This window comes from Plodia interpunctella, chromosome 4 (genome assembly GCF_027563975.2).
Source record: "Plodia interpunctella isolate USDA-ARS_2022_Savannah chromosome 4, ilPloInte3.2, whole genome shotgun sequence".
Classification (NCBI taxonomy): Eukaryota; Metazoa; Arthropoda; class Insecta; order Lepidoptera; family Pyralidae; genus Plodia; species Plodia interpunctella.
The window spans coordinates 8,952,526-8,972,830 of record NC_071297.1 but is presented as its reverse complement, the minus strand read 5'-3'; the positions used below and the strand labels follow the sequence as shown (position 1 = coordinate 8,972,830).

Sequence of the window (20,305 nt, the reverse complement as noted above, 5' to 3'; positions counted from 1 at the left end):
AGTGACAAAACTAACTTTTGCCAAAATTTTTTTCTTTATTTTTTTAATGAGTAACAGGATTAAAATAAAACAGGATATTACAGTCATAGTGGCCATAGTTTTGTAAGATCCATTTATTAATGTATTATTACAAACAGATATTCTTAACAATAATCTCAAGAAATTAATATAAATGCTTTTAAAAGTAAATCATATAAGTAGCTATCAAGAGGTATCTGATACCACACTTATATAAGTATTTAAAAATACATATATTACAGACAGATATATTACTTCATGAGGTCGCTGGTGCGAGCACCAGACGGGTGATTGGTCCTCCGATACTGGGTCCATTTCACCCAGTTTCCCCGTACACACAGATAGACAGATAGTATAACATTACAACATATAGATAGCATATAATGGCGTGTGGTTGCGCCCTAAAATAGGACCACTCCATATCCCCGCTTCGATAATGTCAACAAACTTTTACAAAAATATAAATTTGCATCTCAATAACTATTATAATTAATTATTTTATGAATGAATAACAAAAGTATGATGAAAATAACACAATTAGCTGTTTCTTTAGACTACATAATATTCAGTTTCTCAAATTTATTTTGAGCATAGTGCTTGTGTGCAATTATCAATACATATAATAATCTTAACTAATACAGTTTTCGTATAACTTTTAATAATGTTTGTAACAGACATAGTTTCTATACAAAATTTGGCGTTGTGAGCGAAAGTTGAAATTACATACACAAACAATACTTACTTTTTTCAATATCTACTTTGTACTTGCAAAACCAACATGTCATGCACTCTAGTGATAAACTTTACGAACTCGTAAAAAATATAAATACTATTATCATTTTGTTCCTCTCATAAATCTTTCAATAGATAATTGTATTTTAGAAAAATGGCCCACCGCCCACCGAGGGTACCGCACAAAAAGTTTTGAAAAGAAAATACAAAATCAAGATTTTAACATTTTTCCGTTACTATATTTTCCTTTTAGTTAAATTTTATCATTCAGTCAATCCTTTGTGCCAATGTGAATAGATTAACGTCCACTCACATTGGCAAGGGATTAAAATACTGAAAATACTAAAATTAAAATAGGTTTCTAACTTATTAGTTCTTCTTTCACATATTATTTTAAGTCTTTCCGTCATCTACGAGTTTGTGAAAGACATCTCAACAATGCAGTGATACTGTTCACTTTTTCTTTATATGCACTACTGTGCAGGGTACCCTCAAAATATCAGATCTAATATTCTCAAACTATAAAAAAAAATCAGTAAATTTTTATGTTTATCGTCAAAGTTATGACCTTATAAAACAAATAATTGAAACTACAGCACTTAAAGCTATAAGTAAGGGTTTATTCTCTCTAAGTTTCATCTAATTGTGACTATAATAAACCCATCCAAATTTTGTCGAAGGTCAGAAAAGCTATAATTTACATATTCATGCTGAAAATTAAAAAAAATCCTACAGTCATGCATTGCTTAAAAGCATTACTATACTACTATATTTATATTATAAAACGAGTAAATCTGCAGAAGATATTCCAAAATAGTGTAAAAGTATAAACAACTAGTATTAACTTTAGATTCTTAAACCAAACCTCCCTCGACATAAAGCTAAATTACCACAGAATCAAAAACAATACGACAAATAGAAGTGCCATTTGTTAACAATGAAAACATCTGTCGCAACGACTCCTTAAAACTAAATTTGAATGAAGACTCGATTCGACTGTATGATCTTATGAATTATGCAGCTTATGTATATTATGCGGTCTAATGGCGACAATGCCACTTCTATTTGACTTGTATTTCAAAATTCTGTGAAATTACCTAAATCAGTGGCGAATATTGAGAATTCGAGACAGCAGCGGCGACGTTCTACGGCCAGCACTGGACGGAAGAGAAATACCCCAATTAATAAAATTAGTCTTCAATAACAGACCGTACTTTCTGACGGTTGCCAGTCTAGAAAATAACGCTGAATGCCCACACCAAATTAATGTATCATCATTTGACATAGTTGAGCCAGTTTTATACGTTTTATTACGCGTTTATTATTATTAGTGCTTTAATAAAATCTAAGGCGTGATCCACAAGCTAAGTGACAATCAGCTAAACTAGCTCAGCTAAGTTACGCGTCATTCCAACTTATCAAATTCTTTATCCAATATTCATTGGTATATCTTAATGTTATGCAACTATATCGGCAAACAGTTCGCCAAACTTTAGCGGATTCGGTTAACGCTGCTGGTTTTTAATAGCGGTAAATAAAAGTTCTCATATAGATACGCAATGTTCATAAATTTGCGTCGCAACTGTCTGAGTGCAGCGATCGTGTGTAGCCGGCATAAGATCTTGATCATAATCTTTAGATGGCAATAATAGAGGACAATTTGATGAAGTGGAATGACGAGCTTATTTTAGTCAGCCGCGGACGGTCGGTCTAGCGCGTTTGAAAAAACTGGCATTCTGGCAGCGATGACTATTTGTTTAAGAGCTTCAATGCAGATAGGTCGAGGGAAGACAGCCATGGTGTGATGATAAGTCACTAAACTTCGTTTTTAGGATAAATGCTGAAAAGTTTAGAGTTACATAGGAATTAGACGAACGGAATGTAAATAGTATTCTAAATTATTTGTAGATTAAAAATAATTTAGAATATCACTTATAATAATCACTTCCTTCGTCCTAATCTGACCTTCATATTTTTACTTCTCTGTCACACAATAAATAAAAATATAGACAAATATAAAAGCAAGAATTTGCTGTGCTACATAAATTTGATAACACAATACTTGGGCTTTACAATACTTATCAAATAAAAAAAAATTAAACGGTTACAACACAGGCTCGAACTGCAATGCTTAGTAAATATTGCCATAACACTTTCTAAAAACAATAACAACAGCATGTTAAACATGCTTTTCGAAAATTTTAAAATTATATTTTTACATTTACATATTAATTATATATATGCAAGATAAATCTGTCTTGATTATTAAATATTCAATACACTTATCGATTATACGAAAAAAGACGTTCACAACTCCCATACCTCGTGAGTTATAGAGAGATGAAAATTTCTATGTATAAAATTGGTATTAAGTAAATGCTACATTATAATTTTAGCAATAACATGGAAATGTCTTCACATATAACTGTGCACATGTTAAATGGCTAATATATTTACAAAATTTCGACAACTTTTTAAAGTATATTCCGTCGTTTTATCAATAGTGGTGCCATGTAATAAAAATATATTTCAATTTAGTAGAAATTTATAAAAGTTGTCACAACGTAGGTCCTTAATAGTCCTTAATATATTTGGGACTGGAAAAGAGTCAATATAATGTTTGTATAGTAATGTTTTACATTCTTATTGATTATTTGCAAAACAACAATAATATAAGTTGTAAAATGTAGGTTTTCCTTTATACCTTCAGTCCAAACACCATTTTCAAGAATTGTTCATAATGTATTGTAATAACTCCATCTTGGTCGGTGTCATACTGGCGGAATGCGGAGGTCAGGGTCTACAAATAAAAACAATCAATATTTATAGTCTTTCATTCACAAGTTTATTTGTTAGACAAATTAAAAATCTCCCGACTTTCAATTCATTTCGCTACAACTTTTGAACAGGTGAACCGATTGTGATCCACCACATAAAAATTAGCTATATAATTAGCAAATAAAAAAAAAACGAATCCAAATCGTTTTACCCATTGATGAGCTATGGTGCCACGTACAAAGACAGATGGTCACACTTAGCAGTCAAACTTACAACACCCCTCTTATTGCGTCGGGGCTTAAGAAGGGGGGCTAACTTAGAAACAAATAGATAAAATCTTTATTGATCTTCTGATAAAAAAGTTATTAATAATTTTTAGTCATTTTGTTTTTCTTCTTTCTGAAAAAAAAGAAATTCATGCAAATGCAAAGGCTAGTTATAATCATAAAATACTTACATATAATGTAACACAACACTGTATGAAATCATCAAAGAGTATAGTCCCTCGACCGAATCTGTCAAACTTCTGCACCATAATGTTGACAACTTCATCAGACAGTCTGTACCCGAAGGAAGTGAGGGCGTTCTTCAGCTCCTGTTTGTCGATGTTGCCAGAGTTGTCTCGGTCGAACGAACGGAAGCAATTCTGCCAATCGCTAACATACTTCCACAGAGCCCCAAAATCTTCAAATGATATCACACCCCTGTTTTGTTTATCAAACATACCTGTAAGTTAAAAAGCCTGACTGAATTTTATATAATGTGTGCGAACTTCAGCAACAAGATTGTATCTGCTATTTTCCATATCAAAATATAAAATGCTTAAATCTTTAAAACTTCGTTGTGGGTTTTTTAAATAGATAGTATAATTCCAGAGGAAGATTTATATAGGTATATGTAACAATTTTAACATGCATAATATTGTACATGTGCAATGCCAGGGCAGGTCATTAGTATTATATAAAATTAATTTTTAGGAAATCACTTTCTTGGTTAAATGTTTATTAATGTTTTACCTTAGAATGGTTTGAATTCAATCAAAATTCAAAAACTGTAACGGTTTACATGTAAGGACTCATGAGAAAAATTGTAGTGGAGAGCTAAAAGTGTGTTATTTTTATATAGTGTAAATGTACTACTCACCAATCATGAGTCTCACAGTTTCAGGATTAAAAGGGTTCCATGTGCCATTTGATAATGCCAACTGGAGTTCATCTGCCGAGATGTATCCACTTCTGTCTTTATCAACTCTGGAAACAAAGTTAATATATTGTATATTCTTTAGAATCGGGCTGGATATCATAAATCTGTACATGTTTTTTGTTAGTAATATAGCTGGGTTCCTTCACTTTATGGGTAAAGAAGAAACAAGAAAATGCTCAGATAAGAGGTTCAGATTATTTAGATATAGAAGATTAGGTAATTAGTTGAAGGAGGCCTTTGCCACAAGGCACACAAAACTGATTTATCAGATAACTGTAAGCTTCATAAAGCACACCTATTATATATTAATTCAAATTAATGTTTCTATTCTTTTGGGGTAGATACTTCAAATGTCCACAAATCGGAAAAAATAAATCCTTGAATAAGATTGTAGTATTACCTTCTAAAAATGTCCCAAAGGAACTGTTGACTTGGCATTGGTGACTGGAATGACATTTTGTCTGAAATCACAAGGTTTTATGTTAGACTTTTACATACTGATGATATGACTCAGTGAGTCATCTATTAGACACATATGGGATAACATAACATATAGTGTAAAAATGAGACTAGTGTAACAATTAACATTCACAAAATACATACATATAATTCGACACACACTTAAAAGTCGACTTTGGCAGTTATAATACCACCTGCACTTTTAAAAAGCCACAAAAATTGCCGCACCTTTCATTGCAATTACCTTAAATGCTAATAATAATAACATCAAAATTCTCCAAAGGGCCTCTACGTGTTGGATCCATATCCCCACGCAAGCCTCTCAAAGGACCGGACTATGTGCCGTGAATCCCAAAAGGAGATACAAATAATAATAGAAGAGAATAACATAAGTAAAAGAGTATTTGTTTTGAAGAGAAAAATTGACGAACCCGCAAATACTGAGTGTTTTAGAACTATCAAAATTGAGAAATTATCTTAGAGAAGCTGCTAAATTTGAGTTTTGGTTAAAATTAGTCACGCCGATATCTTCCTTTTAAATAAATATTTAAAAAGAAGATACAACTCTAAGAGATAAGACTGGTATTAACATTGCGATTCTTAGCAAGGGACGGCTCCCTTCGGAAGCGAGCTGACTGAACGGTCTAAGACAGTAAGCCTTGCCAAACCTGATCTTGCGGTCTGAATTCAGAGTAAAACAGTCTTAACTTTATTCGTCTACGCTACTTAGGCTGTCTGAAAAACGACGCCTTTGATTGCTAGCAACTTGTTGCAACATTCTTCCTCGATTGCACAAATTAATGAAAATGTGCAGAAAATAATTTATTTAGTATTTATATAACATACCTTATTTAGCTTGATTTAATTAAACAAACAAAGCGTACCAATCTTGATTCAGTTTTAAGATTTTTCTTTGGAGATAGCAAGCAAGCAATGATTTCAGCTGTGCTGACTGCCTGAGTGCTGAGATGATGACACACCACACTTGACATTGACACTTGATGTACCTACTAGACGTGTGTAACTCCTAAGCTCTTCCTAACGGAATAGACACTATTGATTCAGTATTGCCAGGAGAGTTTTTAATAAACTGCCATTACCTTCAGAGAATAGATCAAGGTACAGATAATAAAACAGTGCAGTGACAACTATGATCAAATCAACGCAACTGTCAATTTTCCTACGAGGTTCGATGTTAAAATGGCGGATGTCTCAAGTAATGAGCGCAAAATAAAACTCACTAAAAGTGGGAAAGTTGTTAAAAGACGCACTAAAAATCCCGAAGGTAAGTTAATAACGCATTGTTTATGGTTATTGAATTAGCTAGTATTAAGTTAATCTTTTAAAGTCCCGCTTCGGCGTCGCGTAAGGATCGAATGGAATGAGACTTTTTTGACTCTTACTACATTTTGATACGCAAGAAAATAATTCAAATAGTTTTGCAGTCTTTACTTTGATCGTGGAATGGCAAAATGTATGATATTTTTTATGCCGCTTATGGTTTACTTACAGATTTAACGCTATAGTATATAACTCGTGTGAATAGGTATATATAGAATAGGTAGAAGCGTCTTTGTTTATTTATTTTATGATAACTAGTAGCATATTTTATATGTACTCATTGTGTATGTTGTGTAAATGCTATTACGTACTAATTAGTATTAGCCATTGGACAAAATTTTTATATTTTCACAAGTCCATTCAGTTCAGGACTTAGCTTTAGAACAGTTACCTACTTACGTATACTCAAATTTATTACAAATTCACCGTTATTAGCACAGTATAGAGGTCCATAACCCTACATACCTAATTTCTGTACCTACTTATTCATAGAATATCAACAATGGGCAAACTAAAAATGCTCATATTTGCCTGAAAGTTTTTTTAGTTTGTAATGGGTAATGTGTAAATAATAAGAGTAAAACATCATCAAATTATTACTTCATAGCTATCTTCTTGTCTTACAGAATGGCACAAACAAAAACAAAAACGATTACGAATTGCTGGACTGGAATACATAAATGCAAATGGAAAATTAGTTCCTCCAAAACAGCCAGGCCCTGACTGTAACTGCCGAAGAGGGTGCTTCCAGAAAGTTCCTGAAGAAGTTCGCTTAAAGACATTTCAAGGCTTTTATTCCATGAAAACTCATGATGAACAAAATGCATACTTATTTGGCCTTATGAGACAAGTTGATGTTAAGAGAAAAAGGGTGAAAGGCAAAACTAGCAGACGAACTTGTACTTTTGAATATTTTGTGAGAGTGAAGGGCAGAGAGACACAAGTTTGCCAGACAGCTTTTAAAAATATTCATGCCATAACTGAACGAAAAGTAAGAGTCCTTTGCAAGAAAATGGATGATGGTGTAATGTTTCCTAGTGATAACCGTGGCAAGAACAGTCATAGACGCTCAGGTGAAGTCCGCCTTCCAACTGGAGTTGTGGAGCAAATAAAAAATCATGTATACTCTATTGTCCATACACACAGATTAAAAGATTTTATTAGATTGGACAAAATTGCCGGTCTTGAGATCAATATTTCTAAAATGTGGAAAGACTACATCAAAACCTATGATCCTGAAAACATATCAGCAACAATGCCTAAATCAAAACGTACAATTGAAGCAGAAGTTTCTGCACCAGAGCCCATACCTCAACCTCCTCCCCCTCCTCAGGAGCAATTGTTTGGCCCCATGGCATACCCTGGGAGTGGACATTTGGTTAATATTGCTGAAAATTACTTCCAAAATCAGTACCCCACAACAACATTAACATCAACTACTGCTACAAATTTTTATCAGCCACAAAATGGAGGACAAAGTATGGGAATATTACTGCAGCCTACAGCTGCAAGGCCACAGCATGCAGCTTACATTGTGCTGCAAGCAAAGCCTGAACCCCAGGGAAATACTGCAACACTTGCCATTGACAATGTCCCATACAATGACAACACAATGGATTGTCAATCTGTTGTCAAAGTAGAAAAAAAAGTAAAAAAGGAGAGAAAAAAAGGACCCTTAGTGAAGCAATGGAGATATACAAATATTTTCCATGAAGAGATTAATGGTGCTGCATTAGCTGCCATCAAAACCCGCTTGGGCATGTATTATGCTGAGAGTGATGCCGCCCGGAAGAAGGCAAAGCAGGCCCGACCCGTGGAGGCTGCTGCAGTGCAGACACAAACACAGCCTGAACAAATCCGACCTACTCACACAGTTACTATTTATACATAGAATAGAGCTAGTGTAGAACACACCATTCAAAATTGACTGATCTGATTTTAACGTTATATTGTATTAAGATCACAGTAGAAATTAAGTATTATGAGCTGAAATTCGAAATTCGAGGTGACATAACATTTAAGTTTGCTACTATTTTTGGTGGCAAGATATTGCATCTCAACTTTCGCATTTTGACCCTAACGTGGTACAATTTTATACTCTAAGTACATATTAAGTAGCCATTTATAGTATTTTAGAGATGGAATGTTAAAAAAAAAGTTATTGAAACTTGTAAACCAGTGCTTTATTGGCAAATCATGTAGAACTTTTCAAGAAAATTATTTATTTAACTGTTTAGGTTCATCTTATGAAATATTTTTATTTATTAGGAAGAAAAGTAGTGCTCATCAATGCATATTATTACTTTATTGCAATATAAGCGAATAATAATAAAATTGAGTTTTATTTCAAAATCTATTATACCTACCTATCTCCCATCTGTTCTGAACAGAAAATATGTCACCTCTTCATTGTCAGTCTTGGGGCTTCTGAAGTAGTACCTATAGAAAAGACGAGTGCCGCGGAGTATAAGTTGCCGCAAAGTATTTCGGTTGAAGCTCTTAATATTGAAAGATGAGTTACGATTACATAGTTTCTTACATACATACCTAAAGATCGACCTAATAAAAGCCATAGAACATGAGAATTTAATTTGTTTCATTCTTAAGCCGGATCCGCTGCGCCATGTTTTGAACAGAACATTATTCAAAAACAATTTTTTCGTTGTAATTTGTGTTTTTGAACAAATGTTCTGGGAAATATCCATAGTGGACACCTGGGGAGACCTAGTTGTTCAAAACATGGCGCAACGGAGCCGCCTTTAAACGCACTATGCTTTTAAATCAGTACAATATAAACAAAAAATTACGAAAAGCGTGAAAAGCTACCTGACCATGAACAATATTTCTCTCTCCGATTATTAGTTTAAAATTTTGCCAGAACGTTACTCCAGCAGAAATCGTTTTTTTCCATTAAAAATCTACGACAGGCACAAATATTTTATGCCGGGCACATAGGAGATACTTTTTAGCTGGAGTAACGCACACGAAATAAAAGGATGTGCTATATTTGCTTCCGTGGTATAAACATCGATGATTCATACAATGGATGTGGTGAGGTCTATGTCAATGAAACTAAAGAAAAGTGTTTTATAATTTTATTTTTTACTTAAAATTACGCGGAAAGTACACAAACACCACCCACATCCTTGATTTTCTTCTCAGCGGATTTTGAGAAGAATTTTGCTTTGACGATCACAGGCTGCTTAGGTAGTTTTCCTTTGCCTAGCAATTTATAGTAGCCCTGAAAAACAAAAATATTTCCCATTAATAAATTACATAAGAGACCTTGATTATACAAATTATTGCATTCCCACAGGGGTTTGTTGGTATCCATAAAATGTAGAAATATATGAAATTCAAGATAGACAAGATCTAATTTGCCTTAATTTTCATATATCTTATGAATGACCTGATATTATACACTAGTTTCACTACATTTATTTATAAGCATGGAATTATAGGCCGATAAAAAACTATCATTGTTTGGGTTTCCCTAGATGTCCTTTATGGATATTTCCCAGTACATGAAATTGTAAATGTATTAAAAAAGTGTAACATCATGTGGTAAATAAACTTACAGCCTTAACAATGTTGATGACTGGAACCTTGCCGTCAGTTGCATTGGCATACTTCAAACGAGTTTGCTCAGACACTAAGCTCCATAGCTTGTCCAAGTTCATCACGGGGCAGAAGTCCTTGTTCTTCCGTAGATGGAAATTTCTCATGCCAAGCTGAAAATTTTGAAAAATAACACATAAATACCACCACACTTTTCATATGCATACTGATATGTAATGCAAATCTGTCTATGACAGGTTACCATTGAGAATGATTTGTACTTAAAAATCACTAACATTATTCACTAAACTTCTTAGGTATTATATTCATTATTTAATTTTGTGCAAAACTTATAATCACTAGTCTTCTAGTTGTATAGAACTTTCCATGCTGCCTGATACAGATGCAACAGCTGCAATATGCAGCTTGTTTACTATTCAATAAATAAGTAATTTGATTATGGACAGCAGGTAGGTATTAATAAAAGTAAGAACACATAAAACATCAATACTGTCACAACATAAAATAAATTCTCGTTACTTATGGAGATTTTTCGGTATTTTCAAATACTTAGTAATTAAATTTTACTTGTATGAATTAGCATCAAAAACACACCTTTCCAAAGTAGCCAGGGTGGTACTTGTCCATGTTGATTCTATGGTGGTGCTCGCCACCGGCATTACCGCGACCACCAGGATGCTTGCGATGCTTTCCTGTAATCACACGAAAAGAACTTAACCTTCGCCACATGAAACTAGAAACAATTACGAAAAAACGACAGTACAACGGTACGAAAATAAATGTACCTATACTATAGGTTATGTTTTTCAATTCATTTTAATATGAACTTAAAGAATACTACTAAAAATTTAGTAACCTACCGATACGTCCGTGTCCATGGCTGACGTGTCCTCTCAACTTCCTGGTCTTCTTCTTTGAGGTGGCCTGCAGCAGAACAACAAATTTTAAGAGACAATAGAAATTACGAGTATATTGCCAGAAATATTGCACGCTATAGTACCACTTTCGATTTTAAACAACAAAACCCTTATCTAATTTATAATATAATCACAGATTTCTTATAAAAATTGAGATAAACAATTTCCAAAAAACACGAACCATATTTCCTTTCTGAACAAGAAACACAAAAAGAAAGAGAAAAAAGATCTAGACTGAAATTTTATGACGGTGACATTGACAGTCAAAGTTGGCAGTTGACAGAAAATACTTATTGCCATGCCAGTAAGTAGGAATATTAAGTAAAGCTTGACGCAGATGGCGCTACTGGTACAACTAGGAAAACAAGCATTGTCATTGTAATCTTGCTTGCAATTTGAAACAAATTGCAAACGACTTGCAAAGTGCATAGTGCAGTTGCAAGGCGCTTGTAACTTATCTCAAGTTGCAAAGTGTGCTGTAATCTACGAAAGTTGCCAGATTTCAAAGACTAAGATTTGTATTTTTGTTATATGGCAAATTACTTACTAGTGTTGTATCTTGTATTCATTTTATCAACGATTCCCAATTATTGTATTGATAACTGGAAAAATATATAATACCTACTTGAAAGTTTTAGAAAAACTTAAATCCATTAAAGTTTAAAAAAATTCAATTAACTTTAAACTCGACTTATTTAGGAAAAAAACGAACTTATTTAGGATTTAATTAATTATCAAAACTTATTGAACAAAATGTGTTGTTTATTTAACATTAAGAAGATAAGTGTTCTTACTAGGTTACTGGTTATTTACATACGCTTATTAACTCTACGTAAGCTTATTTCGATACCTACATAAAAATATGATTTGTGTCGTGTGTGGCGCTGATGTGAATATTTGGGAAAGAGAATTTATGGGAATGACATTACTGAGAATAGTCTGTTGTGGGAAATCTTTAGTCACATCTCTATTCAGTACGTTTCCAGAAAATGGTTGGATTGTGTGTTGAATTTAGCTCTGACACGTATTTTTATCAAAGTCGTAAATAGTTTGAGAAAATTATACAATGTTGTCAATTTATGGAGTATAATTGTTAAGAATTGTGGATAATCCTATAAAAATGGAGTTCCGTGAAACATTATTGGCTGCTCAACGAAATCAACAAGGGAAGTCATCTGTAAGTTTTCATTTTTATTCTTGTAGTGCTTTGCATCTTTTGTGCCCTAATTTACAATTCAATACATAACATCGTTCGATACACTACATTATAATGTGATATTTTTTAGATTTATCAATATTACATGCTAGGTAACTGAAGGCAATTACTAAATACCTTGATTTTGTTATTGTCAAAATACAAACAGCTTTCCATTTGTTTTAGGCCAGTTCATATTACAAGGCGCGGTTTGATCCTCCGAAAAAAGAGCAAAAACAAAAGGATCGGTTGTCTGCGAACATCCAGAAGTTTTTAGCTAAAAAAGATGAAGAGGAAAAACAAAAGAAATTAGAAGCTCAGAGGAAACGCGAGGAGCTGCTGGCGATGCGAGATCCCAAGGCTCTCAGGAAAATACAAAAGACTCTAAAAGTGATAAAATCTGCTAACAAGTCTGTATTAGAGGATGCAGTGGACCGGGAACACACAGCTATCACTCTGCAGGGCCCGGAGCAGCCAGACCAGGACGACTATGGCTATGAATCACAGGAAGCGGCTGCTCTTTACCAGAAAATGATGCAAAAATATAGCAAGATCCCAGATGAACCCAAATTTTCTGTAGCAAGTTAGTGAAACATATTCTAATGTAACAATATACAAAGCTGAATTTCTTTTAATCTACTGTGACCACATTGTATTATAGAAAACTATAATATTTTAAAAAAATTGTTATTTTATTTGGCATAATCTGTTAAAATTTTCACTAAGATAAAAATGTGAGGTTGTGCTAGTATGCCGGGAGTAATCACCTCAATAGATAGTGTTGTGTGTGTGACTAGTGATGTGTTCGAAAAAATATGTATGTGGTCAGAGTGAGAAAAAAAATCGTGTATATATTTAATGGTGGTTTAGAATCCCAAATTCTTGAAACAGGGTCTTTAGATTGGCAGCAGAAAAATTCAAAGGTTTGTTTTTTATATGGAGCCCACAGCGGACCACACACCACATGCTGAGTGCATTCTTGGCTTTGGAGCGACATAGCCAAGAATGCACTTAGCATGTCCAGATGATTAATATTTGAATTGTCAACTAATGGACCCAAATCACATTTTTACTTTTAGGCACAACGGTCAAGAAGGATTTGAATGGCACAAGAGAAAGAGTGAAACATGCATTACAGCACGAAGACGAGCCAGTACCTCACAAAAGGAGGAGGAGAACAGAGAATGGAGGTATATTATCTATATTTATTTTGAAAATTTTCAAATTATGCCTAAATGTCCTAATAGTTAGCTGGAAGAGAATACTTTTAGCATTAAGTTCGCCATTTGTTTATAATTCTATTTTTACTTGGTAATAAATAAATGACTAGAAAATGTTTGTTATATACTTGGACTGCCCACCCAGAGAGATAAACAGACATAATCGTCAAACTCGCTATTCACAAGTGGATTAGATTTGCAGAGGATAAAGAAAATTGCTGAATAAAAAAATTGAAGTGAGGTCTATGCTCTGTAGTGAGCAAAAAGGCTGAAACAATGATTCTTATAATATTTCCACAGAAAAAGAGCTGAGTCCAACACCCAAAGAATTAGATCGGAAGAAAGAGGACCAAAAGTCGGACAAACCTAAAATAAGGAAGCCTATGCCGCCACCCATGGATTTCAACCAGCTGTTGAAGCTAGCCGAGCAAAAGAAAAGTGAGCCCATTGAAGTAGGTCCTAAGAAGATGACTGCCGAACAGGAGGCTGAAAGGTGAGATATTTTGCAAGGTTTTCTTTAGTTTAACCAGTTCCCTCTAATAATCAAATCTTGCAAGTTAATTTTTTTTTACTGAAACGAGAGATCCCGGGTTCGATCCCCGGTCGGGTCATGATGGAAAATGATCTTATTCTGATTGGCCCGGGTCTTGGATGTTTATCTATATATGAATTTATTATAAAATATAGTTCGTTTATAAAATATAGTATCGTTGAGTTAATATCCCATAATACAAGTCTCGAACTTACTTTGAGGCTAGCTCAATCTACACAGATTGAATATAAATGTATTAGGACAAATCACACGATTTGTCCTAATACATTTATATTAGGACAAATCACACGATTTGTCCTAATACATTTATATTTATTTATTATTTTTTCTTTTGCTTGTCCTAAAGAGTTCAAAGTGACATTTTTGTAAAAACTTATTTATCAAATAGTATAGCTAATATCGAAAGAAGTCCATTATGAATCTTATTTTTATTGAAATCTAACTTTTGTTTTATCAAATTACTAACCTTTGCCCACAACTTCGATTGATGGCAATATAAGGCCTAGTAGGTATATTTGTCTATTGCCTGTTCATGTTCATGTCAAGTGAGCAGATTGATTGCAGAGTGATTATATGTGTTTATGTTATATGTATATATATATATATATATATATATATATATATATATATATATATATATATATGTGTGTTTATATCTTTAGGTTGATGACCAAAAAACAGAAACGTGAATATGAGGAAGAGATGGCGAGACGACAACGACGGCAAGAGCGACTGGAGGCGGAAAAGACAGGCGGCAAGAAAGGTCAGTATAAAAAAAATAAAAATCATTAAATGGAAATCAATAAATGAAAATTGTGCAAACTCAATATTTATCTATATACCAAAAAAATTGTTACAGGCCAGAAAGAAGACAGATTAATTGACAGAGATAGGAAGCCTGAAACTACTGGGTTTGGAAGGATTCCCAAACTAAATGACAAAAATAGCAATCATTCTAATGAAAGATCCAAGTCTTCCGAAAGAGACAGAGGTGATAAATTGCAGAGGGATAAAGACAGGCAGAGATTGGAAAGAGAAAAAGTTATTCGCGAGAATTTCGAGAGAGAACGGTTAGACAGAGAAAAAATTAACAAGGAAAAGTTAGAAAAGGAAAGGTCGGACAGAGATAGGCTGGACAAAATGAGAGCAGAAAGGGAAAGGTTAGACCGGGAGATAGAGAGGCTCAACAGAGACCGGGAGAGGTTAGACAAGACGAGAACTAAACTGGAATCTAAATCATCGCCAGCTGAAAGAACTAGCAAATCCGACAAAACTAACATCAGTTCTAGAGAATCGAGTGGGAAACAAGAGATCAAGAACAACATTGATCTAAAGAGTCAAAACACTTATAGGATAGACAAAAATTCTGATAAGAAATTAACAATACCAAACAAGAATAGTGATGGCAAATATCCTAATGGTCACACTCCAAATGGAAAACCAGTGCCAAAGTTAGGTAGAGAACAATTACAGAGAAATGATAGGGATAAGCTTGCAATGATGAAACAAAAGTCTCCACTCGATGGATCTCCTAAACTAAATGGAAGATTAGAGAATGGTAAACGTCCCGAAAACGGAAAAGTGCCTTTGAAAAATGATAGAAATATGCAACGTAGTAAGCCACTGCCTGGCTCTAGTAAAGAGAAAATTTGTAATAGTTTTGATTTTGATAGACATGTTAATTCTTTGAAAAACACGAATGGGGTGAAGAGACCCGATGGTGCAAAGCAGTTCCCACCGGGAGACGTGCGGCGGAAAATGCAAGCTAATGGCGGGAAGGGAATGCCTAGACGTAAGTATTGTGACACGATCACGTAGTCAAATGTTTTTAGTTAGTTTGCCACTTAACAAATTACATCATTTTTTCCGTATGTATTATCTGTATAGATCAACAAAATGAAAAATATATTCGGAGAATTAACAATGGATTTTTAATATGTATGTGAAACGTGTGTTAGTTTGCAAAATAGAAAATATAAGAATTCAATCAATTGTGAAATGTAACACTATTGGAAGTTTGATGTCCCTGATTCCATGTAGTGTACACATTCCTAGCTAGATCAAGTCGACAAAGCGTGTGAATAAGTAGCCGCACTGTCAAGCCGCGCTCTTCAGTTATCTACCGTAAAAAGGAATCAGGGACATCAAACTTCCAAAAGTGTTACATTTTGTAGTTTTATTATCCATGTAAACGTGATGACGCCTGCGTTTCGCTTTTGTTTGACTATAGCCTTTCCATTCCAGCAATACATAATGCTTATCTGGGATATAATCTGATAAACATATCATTGCATGTAGGTACTTAAGTACATAAGAAATGCGAATATGATTTGTCTGGAAAATCATTAGCATTTTCTGGAGAGCTAAATAATGCCATTTCTTATATAGTTTTAAATTTTGTAATTTATCTATGTATATTTTTAAGGTCGCGCTGTTAATTCCGATTCTGAGTATGACTCTGAAATGGACGACTTTATAGACGACGGCGATGAAAACATGGACTATTCGTCGCATATCAAAGAAATATTTGGTTATGACAAGTCAAAGTGAGTATTGAATCTATAATATTTTAGTAATGTTTTTAAAAAAGATACTGATCCTACGTCTGCTATCCAGTAGAAGAAATAAGCGACAAGTGAATAAGTATTAAAATTTTAATTAAAAATAATAAAAAACAGTTTATAGCACAAAGTGCTTCATTTTCAATGTTCTGTTGAAGTAGTAGAATAGAGAAATAATATACTGTTATAGTAACAATTGATTAAGGGATAACTATTGTATGCGAAAATAATTCCAGATACCGAGACTTGGACGACGATGATGACCCAATGATGGAGTCCAGTTTTGCTCGACAGCAGCGAGAGGAGTACATTAGCAAGAAGATCGGTGGGTTTTTCTTTGTAAATTTTCAAGATTTTCTAGTAAACAGTCAATAATCAAAAACATTTTGTTTTGTGGTAGGGTAATCTCAGGGTAGGTTGGAGTAGAAATAGGCAAAGGCAGACAGTTGTATAATAGTATAATTGATAAGTAAAATACAGACCTGTGAACAGTAAAAAAATACATAAACTATAGCACTAAATCACTGTAAAATTTAGAACACTTTCCGAAACTTAAACACTTACCCTTCAAGGGTCTATAAATAATTTAAGATATTTTATTATATATATTTTTATTATTATTACACTGTGGTACGTGCCGATATCGTTATGGTAATGAATGAGTCAAAATGTGATTTCAAAATATCAAGTGGAACAATAATTTAAAATTTTGAATTTAGACTGAAAGAAATAAAAATCATGCCAGTGCGCACGCGATATGACTAAAGAGGTCATAATGCGTGGCGTTACAATTTATTCAGAAATTAGGCCTTCACAGGCACTTTTTCACGTCATATTCTAAATTAAATGATGTTTACCAAAGCTACAAACTACTAGCATTTCGGAACGACCACTGCTGAGAAGAAATGCCGAAAGAAACTCATTCAAACAGTGTTGGTCCCTATTATGCCAGAAGGGCTTAATTATAATGACGAATTGGACTAATTTCGCGTTTGCATGTGGATACAACCAATGTGATCAACACATCTAGTACTTGTATATCAAAAATCATTTGGGACTAGACTCCAGCCCAGCTGGCATTATCATTTCTCTTGTCTTGTGTTGAGCATGATTTACTGGCTAACCAAACACGTATTGTTTTAAAGGTATCATGGAAGATTTGGAGGATATGAAGATGGAGGCGATGGAGAAGAAGCGGAAAAAGAAAACACGTCGCATCAGCGACGACTGACGACAAAGATAAATATCGGACCAAGAATCACGTTTGTACATTGCGTATATTTAGAGTTTATTGGGAAATATTGTGTTTTATATGTGTATATGTATATTACTAGTTAAGTATGTGATTTAGTTGATTTATGTTTAAAAATCTTTCCTCTTCTGTTGTAAAATTTGCTTTAAATCTAATCACAATATAAAAACATATAAATTTATTTTTAATTTTTATTTCTATAAAGTTTCAAAGTTTGCGTGTCAACTAATAAATAATTAAGTGCTTTTAATCTTTGCAAAAACGTAAAGATTTGCCTTTGCCAGATACTTTCAGGAATTTGATAATTTTATACACAATATAGTAAATATGGAAGTAATATATATTAGGTATTACATTTGATTTTTCACTTTCTTAATTTATCTTCTTCTACATTTCAATCTTATTAATTAGCATATAAAGCTTTGGTGGTCGTGTTACATATTTTGCTATTCTCACTAGTGGACCAAAATATTTGTGAAGCTAGCCAGAGGCTAATCTGCAGGCATTAAAATAACAACTTCTTTTTAAATTTTCAGAAATTGCGCATATTTTAAGCTAAAGTATGTTTGTCTGGATATTTATAGTTTTTATTACATAATTTCAGTTCGAAAACAATCTAAATATATAATAGGGAGTATTACTGCACATTTATCCCGCCAGAGTACAGCATTGTATGTTAGGTACACTAAAGCTTAGCCGTCTTTTGTTATGTCGATTAAAACGTTTATTTTAGAGTACTTTATTATTTCTTACATTATGTAAGCATTGGTTTGTGAAAATATACAACAATGTAGCATATTCGGGTGCCGAAATATTGGGAAAAATCGTTTTACATAAGATATAAAAACTTCGAAAACTATAGGATACCCCTCGCGCTGTAAAATCAGCCAGTAAACTGTCGAAAAGAAGCTTGGAACACTTCATACGTGAAGATTTTCAGTAAAAATCAAGAAAATCTGCAACAATATTGAAATTGGCGCTTTTTCCTCCATTGGCAATATTTGTGTACCTTAGTTGTACCAGTAGCGCCATCTGCGCTGAGCTTTGTGTAATATGCCAATATTCTTATAACTTATCTCATATTCTTTAAGTAAAAAAAACGCTAAAATATATACCACACAAAGATTTTGGCCTTTATGTATGAGTCTGTGGAGAATCTGGTTGAAGTTATGTTGCGAGTTGTAAATGCTACGTGACGTTATAATACTGCGTCAAAAATATCACAAAAAATGTATGGACATTTTAAAAAAAGATCGATTGATCTGTGTATTCCTATACTATCAGTCACTAGAAAGTGTAGTTTACTAATTCAAGAAAATATTTTCATAAGAATATGTATATTGTAATTCGTTACGGAAACATAAAATTCTTTTTTATAATTGAACAATAAATAAAACAGGCTTAGACATAGAAGAAAATAAAAATATATTTTTTTCTTCAATCTTTGTTAAAACATTAACTTTTGCAGTTTTATGTAAGTATGTTAACTACATAAAACTGTAAACAGTTATAACCATAGAAATAGAACAGGTTATTGGTTACATATACAATTCTGTTTTTTTATATAAAATAAAATATCGTTAGTAACATTTATGTTGTTTATTTTATGAATACTACGAATATGTAGTAGTTAACTACTGCCTTTTTAATAGAATGCCTTACATTTTTGTGAACACTTGTAAAATTTGGTATTTATATAAAAACTATTATATAAAATTGTATAGCTTTGTTGTGATTCAGATATAAAAGACAAAAAAAAGTTAACCATTCAAAATAAAATATTTACATTTGAACATGTTTTTTCGTCTTACCTACCTATAAGTTGTACCTTGTATTGTTTACCTGCTAGCAGAGTTGGAAATGGTGTAATATGTTTGATAATCATTTTGCCCTTCTCTGCCCTTTAATTGAAACAACAGTCCACTGGTTACAAAGACAAGAAAAAAAAGACAATGAATAATAAGGAATTTCCATACAACGACGTTTCCATACATTTTGTATCCCACCAAAAAAAAATTCATGTAAAAATGTGTCAAGACGAGTAATAGTTGAGTTTGCTTATCCTGTGAAAAAGTTATCAGATATCATATAAAACCAAGCTCCAAAGACAAACTCTCTAAACCTACAAGCCCTAACTTCACAAACTCTACACTTAGTCAAAATGTATGAAAAAGTGCTCAGATCTCATGTAGAGCCAAGATTCTTGATATATGTGCCCCACTGGTCTGTGATGCGCCCTAACGAACACAGTACCATGGAATTAGTAGTGGTACAGTCAACAGCACATCAAGTTACCCAGCATGAAGATTTAAGTTCATTAATCAAAAAGGACATAGAACTCTATAGACATACATACAATAAAAAGTAACAGACAAAACACAGCTCGGTAATAATGAATGAAACATACTTACATAAGTTTTTTTTTCTAACTACCCTCACCTATATTATTACAAAGGTGTTGCAATTACCAAATTTTAAATTGTACCAAAATATTATT

The 20,305-nt window shown here is 33.2% G+C and overlaps 4 protein-coding genes across 6 annotated transcripts; 2 read left to right on the top strand and 2 right to left on the bottom strand.

Annotated features, from left to right (window-relative positions):
* Positions 1-77: 77 nt before the first annotated feature.
* Alg-2 (Apoptosis-linked gene-2) lies at positions 78-6,213 on the bottom strand. 3 transcript variants are annotated; one of them, XM_053744042.2, is made up of 6 exons: positions 6,075-6,213; positions 5,132-5,192; positions 4,672-4,778; positions 3,986-4,254; positions 3,455-3,550; positions 78-1,907 (listed from the first exon to the last, which is right to left on the bottom strand). In XM_053744042.2, the coding sequence occupies exons 2-6, from the start codon at positions 5,185-5,187 to the stop codon at positions 1,896-1,898; spliced, it is 540 nt and encodes a 179-aa protein (XP_053600017.1). In that variant the 5' UTR covers positions 5,188-5,192; positions 6,075-6,213; the 3' UTR covers positions 78-1,895. The 3 variants fall into 3 exon arrangements, with proteins under 3 accessions (XP_053600017.1, XP_053600016.1, XP_064291986.1); XM_053744041.2 differs by having other exon boundaries at positions 6,037-6,183; XM_064435916.1 differs by lacking the exon at positions 78-1,907 and having other exon boundaries at positions 3,312-3,550; positions 6,037-6,171.
* A 103-nt stretch (positions 6,214-6,316) lies between these two features.
* Positions 6,317-8,865, top strand: LOC128669298 (uncharacterized). The gene is made up of 2 exons (XM_053744039.2): positions 6,317-6,475; positions 7,158-8,865. Exons 1-2 carry the CDS (start codon positions 6,391-6,393, stop codon positions 8,420-8,422), a joined length of 1,350 nt encoding a protein of 449 aa, XP_053600014.1. The 5' UTR covers positions 6,317-6,390; the 3' UTR covers positions 8,423-8,865.
* A 746-nt stretch (positions 8,866-9,611) lies between these two features.
* RpL27A (Ribosomal protein L27A) lies at positions 9,612-11,304 on the bottom strand. Its single transcript, XM_053743943.2, has 5 exons — positions 11,209-11,304; positions 10,971-11,034; positions 10,705-10,802; positions 10,110-10,262; positions 9,612-9,772 (listed from the first exon to the last, which is right to left on the bottom strand). The coding sequence occupies exons 1-5, from the start codon at positions 11,209-11,211 to the stop codon at positions 9,644-9,646; spliced, it is 447 nt and encodes a 148-aa protein (XP_053599918.1). The 5' UTR covers positions 11,212-11,304; the 3' UTR covers positions 9,612-9,643.
* A 694-nt stretch (positions 11,305-11,998) lies between these two features.
* LOC128669414 (protein SPT2 homolog) lies at positions 11,999-19,601 on the top strand. Its single transcript, XM_053744231.2, has 9 exons — positions 11,999-12,204; positions 12,409-12,805; positions 13,302-13,412; positions 13,743-13,935; positions 14,658-14,758; positions 14,855-15,787; positions 16,421-16,541; positions 16,793-16,881; positions 17,702-19,601. The coding sequence occupies exons 1-9, from the start codon at positions 12,148-12,150 to the stop codon at positions 17,785-17,787; spliced, it is 2,088 nt and encodes a 695-aa protein (XP_053600206.1). The 5' UTR covers positions 11,999-12,147; the 3' UTR covers positions 17,788-19,601.
* Positions 19,602-20,305: the final 704 nt, after the last annotated feature.